The following is a 27,081-nucleotide window of genomic DNA, read 5'->3' as shown; positions in this document are numbered from 1 at the left end:
CACTGGCTGATCTGAGTCTCTCTGATGTGCCACGCTTCAGGGGGACCTTGGGCCGAGTCAAGGGGAGTGCATGACAAATCATTCCACCAGCTGGACACCTGCGTCCATAGAGGGGCAGATGCTGGCCTGTGGAAGACACCCCGCTTGGAAGGTGCAGCCTGGGAGGAGCAGGGGGGCAAAGGTGGCTTCACATCGCCTGCACTCTGGGCTGCTGCAGGGACGGAAGCAACCTTCACCGTAACTTGGAGTAGCCCAGAGGGTTGGTCTTATGGCAGCCTCCCCTGCACTGCTCAGCAGCCCCAAATCCCTGCGTTCTCTCCTATTCCTGGCATGCCACCAACACTGGGGCCTGAGGAGTGTGGTAGTGTGGGGCTGCTTATGCTGGGAGTTCTCCCTTGCCCCTATATGCTGCTGGAGAATCTGGCTCCTTGCCTCCATGTGCATCTCTACTCTGTCTGCAGTCCTGCTAGCTGCTTGTATGACAGACCTCCAGGGGACGCCTGGGAGCGAGGGGATGTGATGTGCATGGTTTGGTAGGTGGTGCTCTTCTCTCTGAGTCAGCATGGAGCTAGTGCCCAGCATGGCACCAGGGGGTGCTATGCTGCCAGAGATGCAGTCCCAGCTGAAATGGAAATAGAGGTCCTGACTGCTTGAGATCATTAAAGATCCTATTAGTAAAGCCCCAGCATTCTGCATAGATCTCAACTCAGGCAGTTACATTCCACCAACCTAAATCACCTCAGTATGTTTCAATAGAGTAAGGTGTTTTTCCACTCTTTTTCTTACACTGTTGTGCAGCTGTGAGCTGTTAAAGAGTTGGTGTGTTCCACCCTAGAGGTAGCTGTAGTGATCCCTATGTGTTCACCACAGAGCACACTGGGAGCCTTGGGGCTGTAAGATTACTGTTAAGTTTCCACTAACCATCCTAATAAGTAGCTTCCCTGAGCAAATCTCTGCTATTCCTGGGTTACAAATATACCTATAATTACAGTAATCCTTCCAACCAGGAGCCTACCGTTTTCCAGTGTAACTCATGTCCTGGTTTCAGAGTAACAGCCGTGTTAGTCTGTATTTGCAAAAAGAAAAGGAGTACTTGTGGCACCTTAGAGACTAACCAATTTATTTGAGCATGAGCTTTCGTGAGCTACAGCTCACTTCATCGGATGCATACCGTGGAAACTGCAGAAGACATTATATACACACACAGACCATGAAACAATACCTCCTCCCACCCCACTGTCCTGCTGGTAATAGATGGACAGTGGGGTGGGAGGAGGTATTGTTTCATGGTCTGTGTGTGTATATAATGTCTTCTGCAGTTTCCACAGTATGCATCCGATGAAATGAGCTGTAGCTCACGAAAACTCATGCTCAAATAAATTGGTTAGTCTCTAAGGTGCCACAAGTACTCTTTTCTTTTTTCATGTCCTGGTGAAGTTCCTGGGTAGTTCCGTTCAGCTAATATGCTGGCAGTTTGATTCCTACAGGCTGTCAGTGGCACCACTGGATTGTTGATGGCTGATTGTTCAGTGCTGTTTCCTCCACTTGATGACTGAGCGAGGAGGAGGAGGGAGTTGAGAAAACAGATCATAAATATAAACAGGCCCAGTTTATTAAACACTGTTTATTGTACAGGAGGTTCTGCACCGTAAGAGCATTGTTCAACTTAGCCACTTCCCTCTGAAAGTGTCTTGCTCTGCTGGCTCGATAAATAAAGAATTGTCACAGCTGGGGCTGCCAAGGGAGCACAGTCAGGGCTCGCTCAAGGAGACTGGCAACTGATAATACCAAGGTTGCAGACTAGTTCCCCATACAGGCCATCACTTGCAGTGCCTGTGCCCTGCGCAGGTTGTCTGCAGTGGGGCTTACACCTGGGGTGTGGATGCTGGATCTTAAAGCGTGACCTTCTACTACTTGAGCCAAATCCGAGCTGTCAGCCTAGGCTGCAGCAGGCTTAACCTGTGTATGGGCCCAGCCCCAGCTAGAGGGGATAAGAGTGCCGTGCTGAGTGGGTCAGCAGGTTACACATGTGCCACTCCCTCCACCCAGCTGGGTGAGACTGACTGGCTGCAAGACAGCCCATGGCAGAGCAGCTCTTCTTACTGCAGCGTAATGGGCACGAGCCAGGCCCAGGACACATGAAGCACAGATCATGACTGTGGTATTGTGAGCCTGAGGGACCTAAGGAGAGTGGCCACCGTCCGCAGCCCTTAGCCGAAGGAGGACTGGCAAAGGAGAGCAGCAGTGCTGGGAGGGTTAGAGCCATCTGGGGCACGCAGAGTTCCTTGGTCGGCAGAGCTGTAACAGCCACACCTTCCCCCAGACCTCAGACCACGGGGCAGCACTAACCTTCCCCAGGGACTAGGGACCCCATCTGAAGGGGAGATAGGCAACAGTCCAGCCAGACCCTCTGTTCCACTTGGGTCTCTCTTGTCCAGCCATGGGTTGTGCTGTGGCTCAGCCCTTTACCGCCCTGAGACATAATCGGTGCCCCTCAGCCCCCTCGATGAAATTCACCCAGTCCTACAGTCCTGCTTGGCACCCCTTCCGGTCCCCTTTCCTCTCCAAAACACACAGTCCACCCATCCAGCTGCTGCTGCTGGGGGACACGACTCCTGAGGAAACGGGTGTAGGGGTGCAATTTGTGTGGTGTGCTTCACCTAGAGCGATGGGTCAGGCTGCTCTGGGGTGCAGACGGTGCTGGCTGCCCCACTGTCCCCTGCCATCCCTGAAGAGGGAGCAGGGCTCAACCCCAGCTCTGGGAGGGCAGAGGGGAACGTTCATGTGGCTTTGCTCTTCCACCCTCCTCCTGTTTTCTTGGAGGAATCTTGCTCCCCTTCTCCTGGACACCTGTCGTGTTCCCCTGCTCTGTGGTCAGCTCCCCTCCCCCTCTCATTAGTGCCTAGATAGTCCAGACTCTGGGGAGATTGGGGATGTTCATGCTCCATTTTAAAGAGGAAAGCAAGGAGAACGGAGTGAATTTGGTCTGGAAGTAGCCAGGCGTCCTGGGTTGGCTACTCGTCCTGGGTCATTTTCTGCCCTTTGTGTTCCTGCTGCATGATTGAACTACCCCAGCTACTCCATTGGTAAAGGGGGTGCTTGAAATCTCTGCCCAGTTCTGGCCCCGGGCAGAGCCGCTCCCATTGAATGCAACGGGACCCAGGTGGGTCCCAGGCTCCGTTTCGTGGAAGCTGAGCTGGCAGGAGAAGTTCGACTTCTCAGTAAAATACTTTATGGGCCTGTCTCAGTTGCGCAGGTGACTAGCTCGCAGCTGGGTTATAAAGGGCTTCCAATTGTCCTTGCTAGCTCTGCTTTTATAGCTGCCTTGGAGATCTTTATAACCTTGCACACTTATCGGTAACATTAATTTAGTGCTTAATTATCCTTGGTACACCACTTGCTGGGATGTGAAAGAGGGTCCCCGGTGGAGCATAAAGCTTTTGGCTAGATTCATGGCGCTCCTTCCAGCAAGCTAAGCACTGCTGTGCAGATGCTGGGCGGAGGATGGAGGACCAGGATTTCTTCCATACAGACACAGCTAGTGCTAGGCACCACCACTAGAGGAATAGAGGTGGTGGGCTCAAGTGGCACCAGGGAACTGCATTCCCCGGGTCCCAGACCAATGCTGAATGTCCCAGGGGAACGCGTGGGGAGGGCAGAGATGGGTGAGCGCTAGACAACACTCCTTGCAGAGCACTAATGGAATCTTATCCAGCTGTGGTAAGCTGTGATTTCAGTGTAGTTACATGGGTTGAGCATGGGAGTGATGCCGTGCTGACTAAGATCCAGCATATGTCCTCTGCCGGAGAAGGGTGGACGTGTACTGAAGAGCACTCGCTGAGATGGTCGTTCTGCTTACTGAGTCGATAAGTCTCAAGCTGGAGTGCTGTTGCCTCCTCTCAGCGCCAAACATACGCCTGTGGTGTCTGACTTCAGTCTGGTACCTGAGTGTGGGTGGTCACATATCATTCCAATAGCTCCAGCCTGCTGCTTCTTGGCTTGGGTGGCAGAGCCTGCCGGGTAAAGGTCCCAGAATCCTGACATGTGAAGAGAAAGAGGGAGGATACAGACTATTTGTCCTCCCCAGGGGCCTGCTGTATAGGTTGGCCGAAGTGGATAAGCTTATTTCAGGGAGGACCAGGTGGTGCTGTTATAGTTATCCAAGTCTTTTTCTTGTGAGAAAAAGTCTTGGAACATGCCTTGGGAAGATATGCTGTGTTGTTGCTAGATTTTGGTGAGGTGAGATTCTGGGTAGAGTCAGTGTCTTGTGAAGAGGGAGCTGTGTGAGCGTTAGGAGAGATTTCTGTGTGCCTTGATCTCTGAGAGTTAATTCCTGAGGCAGCATGGCCCTCTGGGAACCAAACATTGGTGCTGAGCTGAGATTCTGAGGGGCTGATGTACAGGTAAATAAAAAAATTACACTTAGAATTTACCCGGATTTCACATAACTGATTTCTCTTCTACTGAGAAGCTGATCTGCAAGATCCTGGACTCCTGCTGTCTACCACTCAGTTGAGGGAAATTCTAGGCTCAGAATGGAATATTTATAAGAATAATGGGCACCACTGGTTGTGAAGAACATGTATCTTCCCAGACTTTCAGCACTTCCTCTTAGAGCACTAAAGGAATGTGAGTGGATAGGGCTATAACTGCCCCAGTCATGCAATTTTCTATATGGGTTTGAACACCGCTGTTTATCGCTCTTTAATCCTCTCCCCATCCCCAGTAAGATTCGCAAACTCATTTCTCTTGAGCAAGGCCAACCTACTAAAGCAAGTGTGCAGCTTGTTGGCCAACCCATTGCAGAGCTAGACGGAGTCCCAAGGCTTGTCTCCTTTAAACAGAACTTCCCAGATGAAAGTTCTCCTGCAATAAGACAGGCCATGGCAAATCTCTGGGCTCATGAAGTTATCTGCACTATGCAGACACATCCCCTTGACGCTGCTGTCCGGTCTGCCTGCCACTAGAGTTCCACCCTCAGACTGCTCAGCCTGTACCCTGGATTCTCTCTCTGCAGACCCTGGACAACAGAATTCTATGTCTGGAGAGAAAGCTTGGTTGGTATGTTCTCAGTAGAGCACACAACAGTCGGTTGTGTAACAGACTCACTGTTGAATCCATTGCCATTCATCATGTGCAGCCCACTTGAGGTTTCCCTTGGGAGTCGTGGTACTTTCCTAATGGAGTTGCCACCTCCATGTGTTTGTCCAATGGGCAAAATAATGATATGGCATTTACTCCCCCACATCCTGTGTCCAATGCTCAAGTCCAGGATTCTCTTCTCCTCCAGCAGGCTCCGGGGCAGGATTCTGGGAATCAGAACTGCCCAGCGTTTTCTGTAGCTGGCTGGCAGCCCTTGCTCTGTGTCTCATGCATTTGATGTGTGTCCTGTTGTGCTGCTCTGGCATTGTACCCAGCTTTTTTTTCTCCTCCCTCCCAGCAGAGCAACCTTGCACCACAGAACTAATTGCTGGGCAAATTACCATGTAAATGTAAACTCATTTGCTCCAGTTTTGTTTCCTGGGCAAGAGGGGTGTGTGTATGTGTAGGGGAGACCGGTGTTGGGTTTGCTTCAGGTCCTTTGTGGCGGCAGCAGAGGTAGCAGGCTTTCCTGTGGCGGGACCATACGTACATGTGTCCTATATACTCCACTCTCCTTTCTTCAGCAGCGGCCAGTGCCAGATACGTGCAAGCCACTGTAATTGACCTGCTTGTGCGATACCCTGCAGAGCCATGGGAAGAAATCCCTTCCTGATCCCTAAGGGCGATTGGCTGTTTCCCTGAAGCCTGAGGATTGATGGGCCTTTTTGTTTTTAATCCCAGCTCGTGTAACCAGAGGTACTCCTGTATTCTCATTCCTCAAACAAAATCCAGATCTCTTATGACCAAAGCTACTCCTGATGATCAAGGAATTTGAAGACAAAATGGATGAAAAAAAGAATCTGCCTATTTATTTACTACTTGGCTGCCTCTGAAGGACTGGTGCCCAGGTCTGCATCTTCCTTTATTTAAAACAAACCCAGTGAGCTGTTTATTATTCAGGAGTAGCCCAAACACTTCCACTTTGTGTAACATCCCCATATCATGGGTTGTCAGCAGGCTTTGAACTTGGGACCTTTGGCACTATAAGCACAGGCCTCTGCTACCTGAGCTAAAAGAAAAACTGCACTAGTAGGCAGCTTTTTATCTTCTGTTTGGACCAGCTGCTAGAGGGAGCAGTCCGCTTAGCCAACATATTACACAGGCTGTAGAGTTGCTACAGTATTTGGGCCAATGCTGTACCATAACAGCACCTCTAGCTCAATTCCTCCCTTCCCCCCGTAGATCATAGAATTATAGAATATCAGGGTTGGAAGGGACGTCAGGAGGTCATCTAGTCCAATCCCCTGCTCAAAGCAGGACCAAGCCCCAACTAAATCATCCCAGCCAGGGCTTTGTCAAGCCTGACCTTAAAAACTTCAAAGGAAGAAGATTCCACCACCTCCCTAGGTAACACATTCCAGTGTTTCACCACCCTCCTAGTGAAAAAGTTTTTCCTAATATCCAACCTAAACCTCCCCCACTGCAACTTGAGACCATTACTCCTTGTTCTGTCATCTGCTACCACTGAGAACAGTCTAGAGCCATCCTCTTTGGAACTCCCTTTCAGGTAGTTGAAAGCAGCTATCCAATCCCCCCTCATTCTTCTCTTCCGCAGACTAAACAATCCCAGTTCCCTCAGCCTCTCCTCATAACTCATGTGTTCCAGTCCCCTAATCATTTTTGTTGCCCTCCGCTGGACGCTTTCCAATTTTTCCATATCCTTCTTGTAGTGTGGGGCCCAAAACTGGACATAGTACTCCAGATGAGGCCTCACCAATGTCGAATAGAGGGGAATGATCACGTCCCTCGATCTGCTGGCAGTTCCCCTACTTATACATCCCAAAATGCCATTGGCCTTCTTGGCAACAAGGGCACATTGTTGACTCATATCCAGCTTCTCATCCACTGTAACCCCTAGGTCCTTTTCTGCAGAACTGCTGCCTAGCCATTCTGTCCCTAGTCTGTAGCGGTGCATGGGATTCTTCAGTCCTAAGTGCAAGACTCTACACTTGTCCTTGTTGAACCTCATCAGATTTCTTTTGGCCCAATCCTCTAATTTGTCTAGGGCCCTCTGTATCCTATCCCTACCCTCCAGTGTACCCTCTTCCCAGTTTAGTGTCATCTGCAAACTTGCTGAGGGTGCAATCCACACCATCCTCCAGATCATTAACAAAGATATTGAACAAAACCGGCCCTAGGACCGACCCTTGGGTCACTCCATTTGATACCGGCTGCCAACTAGACATGGAGCCATTGATCACTACCCGTTGAGCCTGACAATCTAGCCAACTTTCTATCCACCTTATAATCCATTCGTCCAGCCCATACTTCTTTAACTTGCTGGCAAGAATCCTGTGGGAGACTGTGTCAAAAGCTTTGCTAAAGTCAAGGAACAACACGTCCGCTGCTTTTGTGTATGCCCCAGCTTAGTTTCCGTGGCCAGATACCACCCCCAGCCCATGGGTGGCATGGGTGACCCACTGAGGTGCATGCCAGGACGTGCGTGAATACCTCTGAACCTTTGGTGGGAACGTGCCGTGCCTGCTCCTATCACTCACTGCTGGAGTTAGATTGCAGGGGAAGGATGAAGCAGCACCTGAGTCTCCTCTCCAGACTCCTAACATGAGACAGATCAGCGTTTGATCTGAATGTATTAGTATAATTATTTAAAGGTTGATGAAGTGTTTTATGGAGTGACTCAACCAGCTGCTTTCCTGCGTTGCCTGCTGCATCCAGAACCATGGTGGAAGGTGGCAGTTAGAACATCCAAAGATCCAAATGGCCTGAGAGCACCACATGGTTCTACAGGTGCTGTTGAGATGGCTGAGAGGCTGCAGCTGGCCTAGTTTGACAAGCAGTCACCTGATCTACCACTAGCTAATCTAACTCTAAAGCCCCATCACCATGGGCACAAGGCCAAGGCACCCTGTAATAATACCTAGCTCTCACAAAGCCCTTTTCCCCTGTAGATCTTGAGGGAGGTGAGAATTGGCTCCATTTTATAGATGGGGAAACTGAGGTACAGGGCGGTGAAGCCTAAATTCAAGGAGCAGGCCAGTGGCAGAGCTGGGACTAGAACCCAACTCTCCTGAGTGCTAGTTGATACTCTATCCACTAGGCCATGCTGCCTCACTTAAAGCCCACTTCAGCCATATGGGATGGAATGAGGAAATTTAGCAGTTCTGAGAAGCATCTTTGCAGATGATTGCTGATGGTGAGGCACTTGTAGCATATTCTAAATAATGGGACCAATCCTCACACTATCTTCCCCAGCAAACTTCACCAGAACATGCAGCATATCCTGTAGGATGCACTGCAGTCTCTCTTCCTCTGCTATGCTGAGAGCTAGAGTGTGTTCATCTAAATACTATTTAATGAACTCTGAAGAGAGAAAGTTAAACATATTAACCCAGTAGCATGAACTGTGGTTAAAGTACTGTCACAGCAAACAGCTTTCCTCTATCTAATTTATACAGACACACATCCGCCTCTGCCTTCTCATCTTCACTCACTCTTAGGATAGTTTAGGTCTTGGCTGTACCAGGAGCAACTCCCCCTTCTTGTTGTTAACAGTTTGGACCAATCCTGCTCTGAAGAGTTTTTAGCTGCAACCATAGGCAGGACTAACCCCCGGTCAGCACCAACAGCTGGGCCTGGCTTTGATCTCAATTGTACACACTTTCGTCTTTACGGTACTTTTGCAATTAAGCCATTTTCAGTATTAGTTCAGGCTACACCCACTGCTCAGGCAAATGGCGTTTAGCTAAGCTGGCAGGATGGGGTCTTATGGTAATGGGGGACAGCCAAGTACCAGTCATTGGAACACCTCAGAAACTTTAGCATCCCTGGGAGGCAGGGCTGTTCTCATTGTACAGATGGGGAAACCGAGGCACAGAGAGAGAGTGACTTGCTCAGGGTCACACAGGATGATGATGGGAGAGCAGCAACTTGATCCCAGATCTCCAGATCTCCCTAACCACTGGGCCATCCTAGCTCTCACATCGAGAAAGCATTTTCCCTGCAACTAGCTGGCGGGGCGCTTCATTCACCAGGGCTGCTGAGCCAACGCTTTTCAACATTATTAAACCCATGCAGATTTTCCTTTTGTGCTGAAGTTTATGGTTATAAGCAAATTATTTGTGATTATGCAAATTAGGCTATTTCGCATAAAACATTACACCGAGGCTGCACAAAGCAGTGACTGAGAGAACTTAGAAACCAGGTGGTTTTGAATGGCTTTTTGAGAACTGCAGTTCTCACACACTTTTTTTTTTTTTTTTTTAATTGCTACATATTTTTGGGAGTGACTCGTTCTCTCCTTTTGGCTTGGTTCAAGATCTCTCAGCTGAATGAGTCAGCTGCAGGCCTGGCGGCCATCCACATTCTGTGTAATGTGTGCACCCGTGACCCCATGGTGGGAGTGTTTTTGCACCAGTTATTGTGTTTGAGGTAGTCTGAAATGCAAGTAACTGGCGGAGGAAGTCAGCCTAACCCACCTAAAACACCCTCTGCCATGGGGAGAGGAGACCCTCTGAACTGACTGCCTTTTTCCTTAGTACTCTGCGCATCAGCTAGCCTCGCCCCCTCGTGGCAGAGCAGGGTAGGAATGGGTGATAAAATCAGACTCCCCCATATTTACCCCAAAGCTCCCATCACTCTATTTCTGAGGTGTCCGTAGCTGGGCTGGCTTCCCGGAAGCAGGAGGTGCTGGAAGGCCACCTGTTCTGGTCAGATTTCCCACTCTGCTCTGCACACTCCGAGACTCGGAGATGAACCCTGACTTAGGGCTGTGTCATCCCCACTGAGCCACCTCCACCTTTTTGCGGGCTGCCCATCGCCGCAGCAAGGGAGACTGCGATAGCTCCTGAGCTCTGGGGGGCCACTGAGATCCCCCCGGGCACTGGCCTGGGATCATCTCCCTTGATGCACTCAGGCATTGACTCAGTACATGCCTAACTCCAAGCACGTGAGTTGTCCCATTGAAGGCAGTGGCAGTGCTCCCCAGCTTGCAGTTCAGTGTGTGCTCTAGTACCTTGCTAATGGGGGAGGCACAGGACAAAGAGCCCCTCAGTGTCTCTGTCCCACCAAACGCCCTTCCCATAGGAGGGGAGCAAGGAGCCAGGGCATAGCTTTTGGCATTCCTCTGGGATGTGCTCCCTCTCTCTCTGTAGCAGCAGCACTGACCATGGTGGCATTTCTGTTTTTCTCTCTGAAGGCCAGCACCTCACCTTCCCTGCCGTGGCTCTCTGGGTGACCGTGGGACTCGCTATCTGCATCTTGGGGCTACTGGGCGCCCTGGCTTACGTGTGCCGGAAGAAAATTCGCCAGAGCTGCAAGGAAGAGGAAGAGAATGCCGGTAAGGAGCCCAGAGCCTGGCGTGCTCGCTCTCTCTCTCTCTCTCTCTCTCGTGTGTGTGTGTGTGTATGGCGAGGGTGTGAATTCTCAGAGTCTGTCTGCTCCGAGCCCGGAGGGCCTGTCAAGGTTCTCAGCCTTAACAGTTAGTCCTGCCTCCCTTATAGAATATCAGGGTTGGAAGGGACCACAGGAGGTCATCTAGTCCAACCCCCTGCTCAAAGCAGGGCCAATCCCCAATTTTTGTCCCAGATCCGTAAATGGCCCCCTCAAGGATTGAACTCTCAACCCTGGTTTAAGCAGGCTAATGCTCAAACCCCTGAGCTATCCCTGCCCCCTGGAAGACTTTTTGTAGATGTTCCAGGTGTTCTGCCCAGGAATCTGAAAATATGGCCACATCGTCAAGGTAGGCGACTGCATATTCTCCTAATCCCACTAGGAGACCATCTACAAGTCTTTGGAAGGTGGCGGGTGCATTCCGCAGCCCGAGAGGGAATACATTAAATTCATACAGCCCGACCTGTGTGGTGAAGGCTGACTTTTCCTTGGCGGATTCATCTAGCGGTACCTGCCAGTACCCCTTGGTTAATGTGGTAGGCATGGCGGGTAAATGACACGTCTGGTTTCCATCTTAGGGCTCTGATCCGCCGACGGGAATCCTCGGGTGTTAGCCCCATTCTGACTCTCGCCTTGGTTTTAAACAATTCATACTTGTTCATGTGTTCCTTAGGCATTTCAGCCGCCACCTCAGCTAAGGGTCCACTGAGCTGCGGCCTCAGCTCTACCATGTATTGGTCTGTAGAGATGCTATACCCAAGGCAGGCCCTTTTGAAGTTTTCTAAGAAGGCCTCGGTATCATCGCCTGCCTTGTAGGTGGGGAACTTCCTGGGATGTGAAATGGTACCTGGAGAAGGATTGCTATTCTGCTGAGCCTTTGCCTTCTCTATCTCCAGGGTATGCTTCCTCTCTTTTTCCTTTTCCTCCATTTCTTTTTCCTTTGCCTCCATAGCTCTCCTGTGGGCAGCCTCTTTGGCTGTTTCTGTTTTGGGCTCTGTCATGTTTGCCTCTCTATTTTTAACTATCTCTACACCCGAGAGTTAGAAATAAAACAAACAAAAAACTTAGCTTGTAAAATTTTGCTGTGCTGTAACCAGATACCTATGTTCTCTGACAGTGATGGTCAGCCTACAGAAAAATCCTTAAAAAAAACCCTAACACCTTTGTCTCCAGGCAAATAGACAGAAAACCCCTCTAGTTGCTCTTAGGTAAAAAAAATCTTCTTCAGGTCTGTGAAGACTTGTGAATTTCCCTGCAGGAGGTTAACTACCCTGCCTTTTGGTAGAGAAAACTCCAGCTCACAAAAGACAATTCCCTTTTGTCTCTGCTCTGGACCCCAAGCAGAGACAAAAAAAAACAACTCTTAACTGCTTTCAGCTGAAAACCTGCTTTCCAGCAGCCCAAAGGCAAAAAAAAATCCCTTTTTAAAATCTGTGCTTCTTGTTCAAAAAATCTCAAAATGATTTCAAGTTAATCCCACTGCTTCCACCATGTCAAGGTTCCTTCCCAACTCTGAACTCTAGGGTACAGATGTGGGGACCTGCATGAAAACCCCCAAGCTTATTTTTACCAGCTTAGATTAAAACTTCCCCAAGGTACAAACTATTTTACCTTTTGCCCTTGGACTTTATTGCTGCCACCACCAAGCGTCTAACAAATATATAACAGGGAAAGAGCCCACTTGGAAACGTCTTTCCCCCCAGAATCCTCCCAAACCCTACACCCCCTTTCCTGGGGAAGGCTTGATAAAAATCCTCACCAATTTGCATACGTGAACACAGACCCAAACCTTTGGATCTTAAGAACAATGAAAAAGCAATCAGGTTTTTAAAAGAAGAATTTTAATTGAAGAAAAAGTAAAAGAATCACCTCTGTAAAATCAGGATGGTAAATACCTTTCAGAGTAATCAGATTCAAAACGTTGAGAGTCCCTCTAGGCAAAACCTTAAGTTACAAAAAGACACAAAAAAAGGAATATACATTCCATTCAGCACAGCTTATTTTATCAGCCATTTAAACAAAACAGAATCTAAGGCATATCTAGCTAGATTACTTACTAAGTTCTAAGACTCCATTCCTTTCTGTTCCCGGCAAAAGCCTCACACAGACAGAGAGAACCTTTGTTTCCCCCCCCTCCAGCTTTGAAAGTATCTTGTCTCCTCATTGGTCATTTTGGTCAGGTGCCAGCGAGGTTATCCTAGCTTCTTAACCCTTTACAGGTGAAAGGGTTTTTCCTCTGGCCAGGAGGGATTTTAAAGGTGTTTACCCTTCCCTTTATATTTATGGCAGGGCCCAATTCAGGGTAGCACTTATGCACGGGCTTGAGTCCCTCTGAATTCAATGGGCTCAGCGATTCTGCTGCTTGGGAGATGTAGGCAGTTTCCACTCCCTTTGTCCTGGCGTGCTTGAAGCACTTTGGGGAGGAAGATGCTGGGCTTCTGGCAGATCTGATGCCCATCTCCCTGGGTGTGACTTCCCTGCTGAGGGCAGTTTTGATGTTGCTGGCCTGGGAGGAGCTGGTTATTCCAAATGTTATTGACTGGGTGGAGAAAACCTCCTGAACTATGGATGACCACCACTACCTACACCTCTAAGGATGAGCCCAGCTCCAGGGAATTCGCCCTGCTGCAGGCAGCTGAGGGCGGTGGAGAATGCAGTATGCACACAGTGCCTGGGGGAAACTTTACCACTCAAAGGCCTCTAATTGTGTCAGTGTAGGGGGAAAGGCTCTGCCAATGGTGAGAAGCCCTGTATGCTGGAGACGATAGAGGGGTGTTTATGTGGCAGCCCAGCTTGGAGCAGAGCTGTGAGGGTTTTGCTAAGTGAGAGGCAGTAGGGTGTTAGGTGTGAAATTCTCCCACTCTGCTTGATGGATGGTCGTAAGCCGCTAGCTCCACTATCCCCAGACCTGTGACATGGCCAATGGGGAGGTACCAATAGCGACATGTCCATGTGTGTTTCACTGCTGCCTGATTTCAGCAAGGCTCTGTCCAGGAACGTACCCCAAGGGCTCTCACCGCCCTCTGGGCGGGCAGGAGGTTTGCAGGCAGCTTCCGGCAGGAGCCTGGGTTAGAGTGAATTTAGTGAACTTAAATGTGAGCAATATGGGGTCTGTTCAGGCCGGTGCTGCTCAAACTCGCACACTGTACCTCCTGCCTGTGCCCTGGAACCCCACCCTCTCTGCCCTAGTCTGCACACGCCCTGCTGTTCCAGTCCTGGGGCCAGCGCATCGCAGCACTGGTCCCTCTACTGTGCCAGCCACCTGAGCTGCGGCTGGAGGTTTGAGCGCCCTGGCGGAGCTGGGTATGGGAAGGTTGCCATAGTGCCGGCCTGCCTTGTACCTGACTCCATGGAGAGCTAATGGCCTATTGAGCTCCTGTGTGCCTCCAGCACCCCCTAACTCATTTGAACTAGCCTATGGCATGTGCTCTGCTTTCCTTACCCCCCACGGGAGGGGCTAGTGCCCCCCTCTGGGGGACCCAGCTGTGCCAGAGGGGTGCAGCCTCCCAACTCCAGTCCCGCTTGCTTTTGAAGTGTCTTTCTTCCCCCACCTGGCACTGATTGCTTTCGCAATCACCATCATCTCACGGTGGGGGAAGGAAACACTTGCAGATGAGCTGCATTCTGCTGGATCAACCCTCTGTTGGGCTGCACACCTGGGGGCAAGGGGTGAGAACGAGGCAGGCCAGTCCAAGAACCCTGTGCCATCTATCAGCGGGAGGTGACAGAAGATCAAGGAGCCCATGTGTACATAGGGATGGTTGTGGCTGCTGGGTTTGTGTTGCAAAGTCTCAGGGGTTTGTCTGGTAGCCCTAGCCAATGTGTTGCCTGTGCTGATATTGCAGTACCACGGGAGGGAGGCCCATACTACAGATATGGGCCTGCCCACAACACTCTCTGCGCCTTGTGTGTCTCTGCTGCTCTCCGGACATGTGACTGCAGCATGTGTAGGGATACCCAGGCTAGCTTGATCAAAGCTCAGGGTCCTGCAGGGGCAGGGCTAAGTCCAGCTGCCATAGCTTTACTGCTGGATCAAAGCCAGCTTGGGTCTGTCTACACATGTTGCAATCACACATCTTGATTGCTGTCTAGACATGCCCATTGAATGGCCAGGTGCAGTGCCCCCATGTGGGAGAGAAGAAAGGGGGCTCATTTGTACTGCTATTGAATTCAGGCTGCTGGACCCAGACAGGATCCTGTGGTTTGCAGAAGGGAGTGCTGGGGACTGCAGCACAGCAGGGGACTGAAACACCCGAGAATCCTCCAGGGTACCAGGAGAGCAGGATGCTTACCTGGCGCAGACCCCTGCCTTCTCACAGTCAAGGAGTGCATTGTGAGAGGGCCTCAGGCTTGCTGCCTTCCATGTGGCCCAGACACAAGGCAATTTGAATATCAAGGCTCCTGGCACTGATGAATGGCCCTTTCAATCAATAGCAATGGAATGTTGCCAAGGTACAGAGAAGTCTCAGGGTGAGCCCCTCTGTATGGCTCTCTGGCTTCCAAAAATGGCATCATGCCTCGGAAGTTAACACAGCCAGAATTTCCCTGGAAAGTAGCAGTGCTGGAGGGCTGCCATGTTTGAGTAGCTGCATCCCTACAGACCCCTAAGCTGTCTGCGCCGCCACATGCATGCAGCATTGCAGACAGAACCCAGCACACTGGAGTGAAAACAGCTGCTGGCACGAGCAGTAGGGCTTTTATCTTCTTTAGGCCTCCAGCCACTAGAAGGCCATGGTAAATACACATACACTAACTAGCACTTTCAATAGCAGGTTTACCTACAACCCATACTGGCTGCTGCACCCAGGCACCTGCTACATTGAATGGAACAGATGCAGTTTTGTGCAGGTTTGTGTTTGTGCAAAGGGGTACTACTGTGGGAGGGAAGTGGAGTGGAGGAACTGGTTTAATATTACAAATGATGCTAACTTCTAGTCCCAGTGCCATCTGGGTTGTAGATAAATTCACAGCCTGTCGCAAAAAGGAGAGAGGGGGGAAAAAAAAGAAACCAGGGATGGAAGGGGGGGAATTGCCCATCAATAAAATCTGTGAAAATGTTTAAATGTCCATAAAAACTGGCAAAATAATCTAAGAATTCTTCTACCGCCTCCTTAATCCTCTGCCATGAACTCAGCAGAGAACTGAATAAAGGCACAGAGAGTGGAAGCAAGGTGTGTATTTCCTATGCTCCAGCACCGATTCCCTGCTCTAAATGGACCAGGGAAAATCACCCAGCAGTGATGGGTTCTGTAAATGACACACTGGGTTCTTTAGACTGGGAGTTCAGGCTCTTGGGTGCTGGGCTCTGCCCTGACTTGAGGTGAGCCTTAGGGATGGAGCACAGGACTGGGAAGACCTGTGTTCTGTTTGTACCTCTGCTACTGGTTAGTTGGGTGATCTTGGGCCAGTCATTTCACTTCCCCGGGCCTCAGTTTCTCCATTTGTAAAATGGAGATAATGATACTCCTTTGTAAAGTGTTACATGTAGAAAGTGTTTCCAGCTGTGAAATGTCCCCACCTCCCAGAAGGGTTGGGAGGCATAACTCATTCCAGGGTTTTGAAATCCCTAGATGAAAGATGCTGGAAAAGGGGCAAACTAGTGTTCCACCTCTACCAGAAGGCTGAATCAAAATGACTGAGAGGCAGGTTTCTGGGTTACATGGCTGGTTTTTCAGTCAAGTCACATTTAGTGGTAGTATTTTTGTGGGGACGGCTGGGTGAAAGCTTGCAATGCTGCTACTACAAAGTGGGACCAAAGAAATTGGACCACAGGATTTAATCCCTTTTAGTGCGATGCCCCAGTTAGCCCAAGCTGGGTTCCTACTCTCTGGGGTCGTAATAGATGCACCAGGTATCTCTCCTCTCCCCAGCCATGTGCATTCCCAGAGTTTGGATGCACCCTATGCCAAGGAGGGTGTCCTGTGTTGTCCACACGTGTCTGCCTAACCACAGCTGTGGGGCAAGGACCCAAGTTAGCAGCAGCAGTCTATCCCCTGGGATACCTTGGGATGGATGTGCCTGTTGCAAACATTATGCATCATCTCCCTGGGGAGCAAACAGAGATGATCTGCCTGGGGGGGGGTGGGATCTTTGTTGTTGAGGTTTGCAGCTGACATTTTGGAAGCAGCGAGGTGGCGCCAGCCAAGAGGCAGATGCTCAGAACCTGCCTCTCAATCTTCTCTGACATTTCCCTTCCCTCGTGACTCCTCACCCCACCCCCGACGGAGGAGATGTGACGTGCAAAGTAACAGTTGGCCAAGTGCAAACACACAAAGGGTAGTATGCACTCGGGATAGCTCCTTTCCTTTCTGTACCCATCTTCTCATCTGAGAAGACATCACTAGCGTTTGCCACCATGGAAATGTCAAGGAAATAGCATGAGACACAGATGCTCTGTGCTCTGCCTCTCTTGTTCCTTTATCCCTGCCCATGTGTGTTCAGCTTTGAAAGAATTAATTAAAGCCCTGCCAATGTCTCGCTGGAAGCACTTTGAAAGCCCCTGTTTGAAAAACTGTTCTCCCCCTCGCTCTCTATTTTCTGCATCCTTGTCCTTTTCCCTGTTCTTTATTTCTGAAAGGTATTTGTATGAAAAGGGGTTCTTTGTTCCTTTAAGTGCAGTTGCACATTCGGAGTGGCTGTAAAACCAGCTTTGTTGGCATTCCATACTTATTGTCTCCCACTGGTTCCGGAACCAATGGGCTCAATTTGTGAAAGCAAAAAAAGGTGGGTTTTTCTAGCTGCCACCACTCAAACTCCACCCAGGTGTGGGAAATTTGGCTGGGTTCTTTCCTCCTCCTTCAGCCTCGGAGCCAGAGATGATGAAGATTCTACAGATGGAACTCGCTTCATGAGTCTGTTGTTGCACAAGCAGAATAGAATTCGGCTGGCTCTCCTGGTAGGTGGGCTGCTTCTACATGACTGATGAGTCATTTTTGTCAGTGAAGTAAGCAAATCATGATGAATGGTCAAGAGAAGGTAGACAGGGAGAGTCTCCTAACACAAGAACAAAGGGACAATCAGTGAAACCATAAATAGATTCCTAGGTCAGAAGGGATCTTTAAGATCATCTAGGCAAATTTTCTCTGTAACATGGGTCATAGTTACTTTTCATTTCTGCTGCCCCAGGATTTAAACCCGGGACCTTTGGCATTATAAAGCAAGACCATAACCCTATGCAACAGGTGTAACAAAGCGGCCTTTGGCGGGACACTACTGAGAGTATCAATTTAGGACAAATTGCTTAGAGCAGGGCTGTCACAGCAAGACTGGGGGTCCTTCACTACTAAGGCACACCAAACCAGCCAAACAGAGAGGACTTTGTTTTTTACCACACTGGCAAACCAGAAGCAATTCCCTCAGACACTCCAGTTTCCCAGTATCACCACCAGCACCACTCCTTATGGGGATGAATGGTCATGAAAACCAATACCCCAGTAAAAGAAAAAAGGTTCTCCCGATCCCAAAGGACCAAGTACCAGATCCAGGTCAATATACAAGTCAGATCTTACCCACAAATCACGCTGTTGCCAATCTTTTAGAATCTAAAATCTAAAGGTTTATTCATAAAAAGAAAGAAATATAGATGAGAGTTAAAATTGGTTAAATGGAATTAAATACATACAACAATGTTAAAGTTTTTAGTTCAGGCTTGTTGGGATTACTGCTGATTTAAACCAATCAAGTCTCTGGAGTACAAACATCCCAGCTTGGATGGGTCGTTCAGCTCTTTGTTCAGAGCTCCAGTTTCAAGCACAGTTCCTCCAGCAGTTAGAAGCAGGATTGAAGACAAAATGGAGGGGTTTCCAGGGCCTTTTATATCCTCTGCCATGTGGAGGGACCCCTTTGTTCTTACTGTGGAAAGTCACAGCAGCAAGCTGGAGTTTGGAGTCCCATGGGTAAGTCCATGCATGATTCAGTTTGCTGGTGGCAGCCATTGCTCACATGCTACCTTGAACGTTCCTAGGAAGGCTCCTTAGATGTGGATCAGAGTCTCCCAAGGTCCATTGTCAGTTAAGTGTTTCTTGATTGGGCACTTACTCAGAATAGTCCTTTCTCAAGAAGCTGACCAAATGTTTCACTGATACTACTTAGAATCAAACACATTGAGATACAAGTACATAGCTAATATTCATAACTTCAAATACAAAAATGATACACACATACAGACAGCATAATCCTAACCAACAAATTACAACATTTTCATAGACACCTTACTTGACCTCCTTTGTACAAGATTTGGTGCAATTATAGGACCTTGGTTGCAACAATGATCTATGCGGTCACAGTTCATGTCAATAATGTCACATTAATAGATTCCTAGGTCAGAAGGGATCATTAAGATCATCTAGTCAAATCGTCTGTGTAACACGGGTCATAGTTATTTTTCATTTCTGCTGCCCCAGGATTTAAATCCGGGATCGTTGGCAATATAAACCAAGACCATAACCCAACACAACAGGGCCAGCCATTTTCTTTGCTTCTGTGGCAGATTAGGTGGGATTTGAACCTGACGCCACAAGCGTACACAACAAAAAATGTTCCATTGCTCCACCAAATTAAAAGGGCAGATTTATAACTGATAAAATGAAATGCTTTTTTCCACAAAAATTTGACTGTATCGTGGAACTCCCTGCCACATGAAATTGTTGAGGCCAAGATCTTAGCTCGTTTCTAAGAGATTGTTACGTCTAGATGGATAACAAAAATATGCAAAGTTATCTTACTTAATGCTAACAAATTTTGGAAGGGATAATATGCCTGGTACTTCAGCCAGTTTTTGTCTGGTAGAGATCAGTATAAATTGTAACGAGGGGGCAGATTATTCCACAGCTGTTGTGTGGGGTCTTACCCCTTCCTGTGGAGCAGCTGGCCACTGTTGCAGACAGGACACTGGACCTCTGTTCTGATCCAGTCTGGCAATCCCAATGCTCCTAAGTGCAGGTTGCCCTTGGGGGGCTATTAACTTCGGTAGTGCCCCTTTAACAGTGCATTAGTGTTATGGAATAGACGTGGAGCCTTCTGGCCTGTTTGCTTGCTACATGAACCTTCCAGGGCTGATGTGGGACCCTGGTGACGTTGCCATCTCGGCACGCCTGGTGCCATTTCAGCTGTCTGGCTGCTGGGGTGGGGTGGGGTGGGGAGAGCGACTTGCCCTGTGAAGAACCCAGGGGAGGGAAGGAATGTGGAGGATGCTCTCTAGGATTTGTCAGGATGGATTCCTGCAGAGCAGCCGAGGTGCACGTCCAGGGTCTGTTCTGTTGAGGGCAGGTGCAATCCCATAGACACTCGGAGGGTGTCACAAGTGGTGGGTCAGTCTTGAATGTAGAATTTGCAGGGCCCTGCCAGGCAGAACCAAAGCAGGGTGATGTTACAGCTTGGTTGTGGCTTAGCAGCTTCAGCACAAGGTTGGGGAGCCAGGAGCTCCTGGGTTCTAGCTCAGTGTCTTAGAATCATAGAATATCAGGATTGGAAGGGACCTCAGGAGGTCATCTAGTCCAACCCCCTGCTCAAAGCAGTCTCTGATAAGGACTCTTCTGTGGCCTTGGGTGAGTCAGGTAGGAGACCGTCGTTACAGCCTGTCAGTAGCAGTGGCCTGTCTCCCTGCACGTTGGCAGTGTCACAGCAGGCTGTGCATGTTACAATGGCATGATGCAGTCCTGCCCTTATGGTGCCCCACAGGACAAATACAAAGGGCTGGAGGCTGCACAGCCTAGTGTGACTGGCGTGTCCCTCTGCGGTGGGCTTGGAGTGAGGAGGATGAAGGTGGCGTGAAGTGCAGTCATGCTGGCCTTGAGCATTAGTGGGTTCACATGCCACAGCATGCATCATTCAGTGCATACATGACTGTTCGCTTATACAGCATGTGTTCATGTACCAGTATCTGCAGGCAGAAATGTGCATATGTGACGTGTGTTCCAGTATGTGCTCACGATGTGGTGCGTGCATGGAAGCAGAAGGAGCATACCTTGGAAAGCAGATGCCAGCGATCGGAACTCCTCTGGGTCTAGGCCCCTTTGGAGCTCTCCAGACCTGTCCTCTCCAGGTGTCTGCTTGGGGATGCTGAGCCTTGTTAAGCCACTCAGAGAGCACTGCTCCAGATGGCAGCTTTGCTATAAATAGGGGAGCTGGCGGCGGGAGAGCCTTTGTTTGGCAGCCAGGCATCTGTGTCACGTCATACTGATTGGTGGGTGTCCTCTACACTCTGAGGAGAGGGGATCACGCTTACCAATCGCTGCTTCAGCCAAGGGCCTAGCTCTGCACTGGGATGGGGAGAGGAACCGCCATAGCACCAAAGCATCACAGTTAGGACAGGACAAGGCTCTGTGTCTGGGATCACAGAGTCTGCAGCCTGGGGCTGCCTGACTAGCTACCAGAGGCTAAAATTGCCTTCTGTGCAGGCCCCTGCTCAAGGAGAGTCCTGTACACACAGCTGTACACACAGCCCCGTCAGACAGACTCAACCTGCAAACAGCCTCCCCACTTTCCTGTTAGCTGCGGATGAGCCATTATCCCCAGCAAGTTCCTGCCTGTTTCATCTGTATCAGAGTATGCATGCCCATCACTGTTGCATATAAATGCTTCCCTCCCCTGTTCCCACTGCAGGTGCATGGGCTCCTGAGAGCTGGAATCGGGCTCTCTCCTCTGCTCAGTCCTCCCTGCTTCAGATAATGAATGGGGTTCCAGGGCTGGGATAGCAAGAGGGGCTGTGGGCCAGGATTGAGGAGCATCAGCAAAGCTGTGGGGGCAGGGCTGGGATAATAGGGCTGCAGATTCAGACCTAGGGGCATTGGCAGGGCTGGAATAGCCAGAGGGCTGTGGGATGGGATGGGGACCATCCATAGAGCTGGGTCTGAGAGCCTCCTCTACCTACCCATCCCCATTTTCTCAGTGATTTCTCTGCGCACCTCCGGAGGCTTCATGCACACATGGCTTTTGTTTTTCAGGGATGGAGGAGCAGATTGAGGATGATGGAGAACCCAAAACAGGTTGGTGAGATCTCAAAGCCCACATTCTGTGTAGATGACCAGGGTGGAGGCTGGGGCACTGAATTTCATGTTGGGGCTGGGATTGCTAAAGGAGAAACCAACGTGCATGCTGGGAAGGTGGGTCCTTGTGTTCCCACTCCAGCCTCCTGCATGAGTTCCAGGGGGCACCCTGTGGAGGGGGCTGGAATGGGTGGGTGGGTCTAATTCCTCCCTGCACCTTCCCACTGGTTTCTGTGCTGCCTGGCTTGTTTCTTACTGTCACCTGCTCAGTCTTAGCTAGGGTTGCCGGGCATCTGGTTTTCAACCAGAACACACAGTTGAAAATGGACCCTGGTGGCTCTGGTTAGCACTGTGACTGGGCCACACACAGTTCTTGCTCTTAAACAGTGACCCTTGCTGGGTCAGCTACACCCAATGCTGACCTTGTGGTCAGCAGGAAGTAGTTTCCCTAGTGCAGATGAGACAGGGTATGTTCTTGCATGAAACTCACAAGAGTATTAAGGAAAAAAGGAGCCCAGCCCTGAGTCAGAGAATATGTCTGACCCGGAAGATGGAGCCGATGTGCCACAGCCTGGGTGTGCACACAACATATCATGAACACATACTGAAACACACATGTCACATATGCACAGTTCTGCTTGCATCTACTGGTATATTCATACATGTTGCGTAAGCAAACAGTCATGTATGTGTCGAACGATGCACGCTGTGGCATGTGAACCCATTGATGCACAAGCATGTGCATACACAGAGTGGTGCACACTTGCATGTGCACACACTGATGCATGAGCATGCGCACACAGTCGTGCATGAATATAAAGGCATACGCACACATACACATGCTAATGCATAGTGTCGCACACTCTTCCATGTGCACGTATGGATGCACAAGCATAAGCACCCAGTCGTGCATCCAGTTAAGAGCACAAGCTCACACATGTACATACTAAGGCATGAGCATGTGCACATAGTTGTCCATGTATATTGCATACATGCAAACAGATACACTTGCATATGCAAACACATTGCCAAGTATGTGCATACAGTTGTGCATGTTTGTCATAAATATAAAGGAAAGGGTAAACCCCTTTGAAATCCCTCCTGGCCAGGGGAAAGCTCCTCTCACCTGTAAAGGGTTAAGAAGCTAAAGGTAACCTCGCTGGCACCTGACCAAAATGACCAATGAGGAGACAAGATACTTTCAAAAGCTGGGAGGAGGGAGAGAAACAAAGGGTCTGTGTGTCTGTCTTTATGCTGTCTTGGCCGGGGATAGACCAGGAATGGAGTCTTAGAACTTTTAGTAAGTAATCTAGCTAGGTATGCGTTAGATTATGATTTCTTTAAATGGCTGAGAAAAGAATTTTGCTGAATAGAATAACTATTTCTGTCTGTGTATCTTTTTTGTAACTTAAGGTTTTGCCTAGAGGGGTTTTCTATGTTTTGAATCTAATTACCCTGTAAGGTATCTACTATCCTGATTTTACAGAGGTGATTTCTTTACTTCTATTTACTTCTATTTCTATTAAAAGTCTTCTTGTAAGAAAACTGAATGTTTTTTTCATTGTTCTCAGATCCAAGGGTTTGGGTCTGTGGTCACCTATGCAAATTGGTGAGGCTTTTTATCCAACATTTCCCAGGAAAGGGGGGGTGCAAGTGTTGGGAGGATTGTTCATTGTTCTTAAGATCCAAGGGTCTGGGTCTGTAGTCACCTAGGCAAATTGGTGAGGCTTTTTACCAAACCTTGTCCAGGAAGTGGGGTGCAAGGTTTTGGGAAGTATTTTGGGGGGAAAGACACGTCCAAACAGCTCTTCCCCAGTAACCAGTATTTGTTTGGTGGTGGTAGCGGCCAATCCAAGGACAAAGGGTGGAATATTTTGTACCTTGGGGAAGTTTTGACCTAAGCTGGTAAAGATAAGCTTAGGAGGTTTTTCATGCAGGTCCCCACATCTGTACCCTAGAGTTCAGAGTGGGGGAGGAACTTTGACAATGGTGTACACACGGACTGTTGCAAACACACACATTGATACATGAACATGCGCATAGTCTCACACAGAAGTGCACTGTCGTGTGCATGATCACACACATGCCAACACAGCCAGTCTCACGTTGGCACCTGTGCCCTCTCGCACGACTCTTTGAGGCAGGCCAGCTGGCTGTCAGTGAACCCCTCCAAGCTGTGAGCAGACTGGCAGTTTCGCAGGGCCGAGATAAGCTGTGTTATCTTTTAATAAAAAGTGATAGTGGCGCTCTGCTTTACTCAAATGAGTTAATTATATGCCTGGTGATTCCCTTTATCTGCTCTGAGCACAACAATAGCTTTGTTGTATACAGATTGGCTTGCGCCTAATCTCTCCTTGGGAGAGAGCGCACTCCCAACGCAGACTTCTTGATGTTTGTAGCTGCCTGTGAGATTTAAGGGCTGGGGCTTTGATTGGTGGTGGAAGTTGGCGAGTGTAATTACTGTGGAAGGCTGATAAATGCTATGAACTGTTAAATGGATTTTTTCCCTCTACCTTCATTAGTGGTGGGAGATAAACCATACAGCCTCCCCTCCTCTAGCCTAGTCCTTTCTCCTGACCCCCCAAACCAACAGGAGACTGATTTCAGATCTCTACTATAAATTTCAGCAATTAATTTCCAGAGCCTCAGTGCCAGAATTTGGAAGCTGAAGGATATGGTAACATAGCCTGGTATTTGTCCTCTTTTTTTCTTTTCATATTGTGGCAGTAGTTTCTATAGGGGGGGTTTGTGTGTGGGGAGATCATAGTCAGAACGAAGCACCCTGTCCCTGCCTGATCAGGAAATTCACTTTTGTTAAGCGCTGATGCCAAGAGCTGCCCAGAGAAAGCCATGTGCAGGCTACAGTCACCACCAGTGTTTAGCAAAATCAGCTCCGTATCTTGAGTGCCATATCTATTAATGGGCTAGTTACTAGAGCATTCCTGAAACCGCACTCAGGAGATGTTGCTTTCGTTACAAATTACAGGGGTTGAGTGGAGGGGAAGGGAGATCTTGGATTTTACTATCCTTCAAAGATATGGCTGGGTCTCTGTCCATTTCCTAATCAGTAGGCATCCCCATCACAATCCCACTACTAATAATTGACACTGATAGCAGACTAAATTAGAGAAGCCAAGGACTGAGCAGACAATGGATTTCAAACTCTCCACTCATGCCTAGGGGTGGTGTCTCCAGAATTGGACTCTGGCTCATAAAAGAGGGGCAGCTTTGGGTATGTAGAGAATGTGATCTCTAGGGCAGTCAGGCCAGGGGCTCTGCTCAGTGTCCTCCTCTGGGTCCCTTGTTTTGATTGTCTGACCTGTACTCAGTTGAGGTCTGGGCTCTGTTGCCTCTCTCTCATGTGAGGGGGCAGGCTTTTGTTGTTCTCATGGGCTCTGCCCACTGACCTGGGATTCAAACAGGCAGGATCACAAACAGGGGGAGCAGGCAAAGACAGAGTTTGCAAAACAATTAAATCGGGTTGTTTGGCTCCTTGATCAGAGGCAGCTCAGATGCGGCAGTGAGTCCCGGGCAGGGCAGCCAGGGCCAGTGCAGAACCGGCTGGGCAGGACTACATCACCGGGGAGGAAGAAAAGGATCCATTTGGGGTGGAGGAGAGCTGGGAGGAAGAGCATGTCCAGGATGCCCTGACGAGTTGGTGGATCTGGGCCCAGTGTGGTTGAATGCTCTGCTGCTCTAATGCTCTGTTTGCTGCATGCTGTGGTCCCAGGCCTGAGTTTGACAGAATTCTCTCTTCTCAACAACAGCTTTGCAGCCTCTGAAGACCCCAGAGAACAAAGAAGGTAAAGGGCATTTCTTCTCTTCTTTTGTACTCGCATACAGGGTCTCTTGCAACAACTACACAAGCTGGCAGACCCACTGGCTTCTGTACCCTTAAACCTCTGAAACCTAACTGCTATTACAGCCAACTGGCTGTTTAGCTCAGCAGGGACAGTTGGAGATCTGAGCTGTTGGTTATCTAAAAACAGCAACCCAAAGCCTAATGCAGAACCCCAACCATCTGCTGGATGCTTTGTGTATCTGGGATTTAGATGATTGTTTTCTGCCCACTCTTCTGATTTCTAGATTTGCTCATCTCCATGGTGTTTGCAACTTCTCCCAGTTTGGTGTCAGCTGTGTATTTCATTAGCACCCTGTTGGCTTTCACTGCCAGGTTGGCAATGAAGGTGTTAATTAGACCAGATTGGATTCGGAGGCCATAAACCCGCCCCCCCCCCCCCCAACAGATCCCTTGCTGTTTAATTCTACCCTTTGTTTGTGGTTTCTTGGCCACTTTTCAGTTCACATCAATGATTTTATCCCAAGCCAATCAGGTTTTTGCTAGATACAATATTAACCGCATTAATAAAATCCAAGTGTATTTTATTGATATCTACTGCATTCCCCTCGTCCATTGATTTTGTAATTCTCCCAAAAAGAGCAATCAAGTTTGCCAAGATTTATTCTTTCCCAACATCCAGCGCAGTTTATTGCTCATGCATCCATTATGCTCTAGCTATTTATTGACTTTTTCTTTTAATTTCCATCATTTCACTAGTGCTAGAAGCTGGGCTAATGAGACAGTAATTGCCAGAATGATTCATTCATTCCTTTTTGCTGAGAACATCCTGGCTTCCCAAGTTCTCTGCGATACAAGCAATCATTTCCCAGGTGCACTGCGGAGGAAATGGCCAAAAGGCAACCAGATGCCCAACTCAGTGAAAATCTATGGGAGTTGGGCACCTAACTCCCATTTATGCCTTTGAAATTTCTCCTCCCTTCTTCCCCTGATTAATTAGCTGGTTGCTTTAATATCCTAGGGTCCAACTACCTTGGGTTGCACATGCAGATTTCCTTCTCAGTCATCAAAATTTATTTCTTTTGGTGTTAAAGGCAGATTTTCCTAAAGCAGCTTGGGGTCTCAGCTATTGTTAAGTCATGGTTAATTTCACCCCTCTCCTCCATTATTAATGGCCCTGCTTTCTCTCTTGTGCTGCGTTTTTTCCTTCTGGATTTATAAAAACCTTTTCTTACTCCTCTTCACTCCGTTAGCTAGAGCATTATCTCAATCTGCTTTCTCTTCCTCCCCTTGCTGCCCTTATCTTTCCCCTGCAAGCCTAAACAGTCTGTGCTTGTTGTCATTGCCTCCTCACTTTTCATCTCCAAGCCAGATTGTTTGCTTAACCCCACAGCTTTGAGGAGTCCCTTTGCATCCTTCCTTGCTGCTTTTTTTTTTTTAGCAGAAATGTAGTATGAATAATGGCATCTCCTAGGATTCTCCAGCTGATGAGGATTTTCAGTGCTGTACAATGAGCTTTGAAAACACTCTCTCTCTCAACATGCACACAGGCCTTGCTGTGTAGTCAGGCTCAGCCTCTGGGAATGAGGGGGGAAATCTCTCAGCCTTTACTCTCTGCACTTTGGCAGCCCAGACCTTTTGCAACATTGGCTTTGTCTGACAAACCACCCCACCCTGATGATCTGACCACTCCTGCTTCCCTGTCTCTATGCCTTAGTGTAAGGAGAAGTTCCTGTGGAATATGGCTGAGTGAGACTGGCTGTTTAACCATTACATTGCCGGACAAATCAATGCTTAGGGAAACCC

General features: G+C 49.0%; 1 protein-coding gene across 6 annotated transcripts in view; it reads left to right on the top strand.

The window, feature by feature from the left end:
* CD276 (CD276 molecule) overlaps window positions 1-27,081 on the top strand; it is a 100,809-nt gene that overhangs the window by 63,437 nt on the left and 10,291 nt on the right. For 2 of the 6 annotated variants that reach the window (XM_073363086.1, XM_073363085.1), the window contains exons 5-7: window positions 10,298-10,438; window positions 21,435-21,476; window positions 25,244-25,279. In XM_073363086.1, the coding sequence (XP_073219187.1) occupies window positions 10,298-10,438; window positions 21,435-21,476; window positions 25,244-25,279 (219 nt within the window). Of the gene's footprint in view, window positions 1-5,823; window positions 5,991-10,297; window positions 10,439-21,434; window positions 21,477-22,889; window positions 22,964-25,243; window positions 25,280-27,081 lie in introns of those variants that run through there. The other 4 variants (XM_073363088.1, XR_012161211.1, XM_073363087.1 and 1 more) reach the window with 4 other exon arrangements.

Source organism: Lepidochelys kempii, chromosome 10 (assembly GCF_965140265.1).
Source record: "Lepidochelys kempii isolate rLepKem1 chromosome 10, rLepKem1.hap2, whole genome shotgun sequence".
In the NCBI taxonomy this organism is placed as follows: domain Eukaryota; kingdom Metazoa; phylum Chordata; order Testudines; family Cheloniidae; genus Lepidochelys; species Lepidochelys kempii.
Note: the sequence above shows the minus strand (reverse complement) of the source record. Positions and strands in the feature narration are given on the sequence as shown.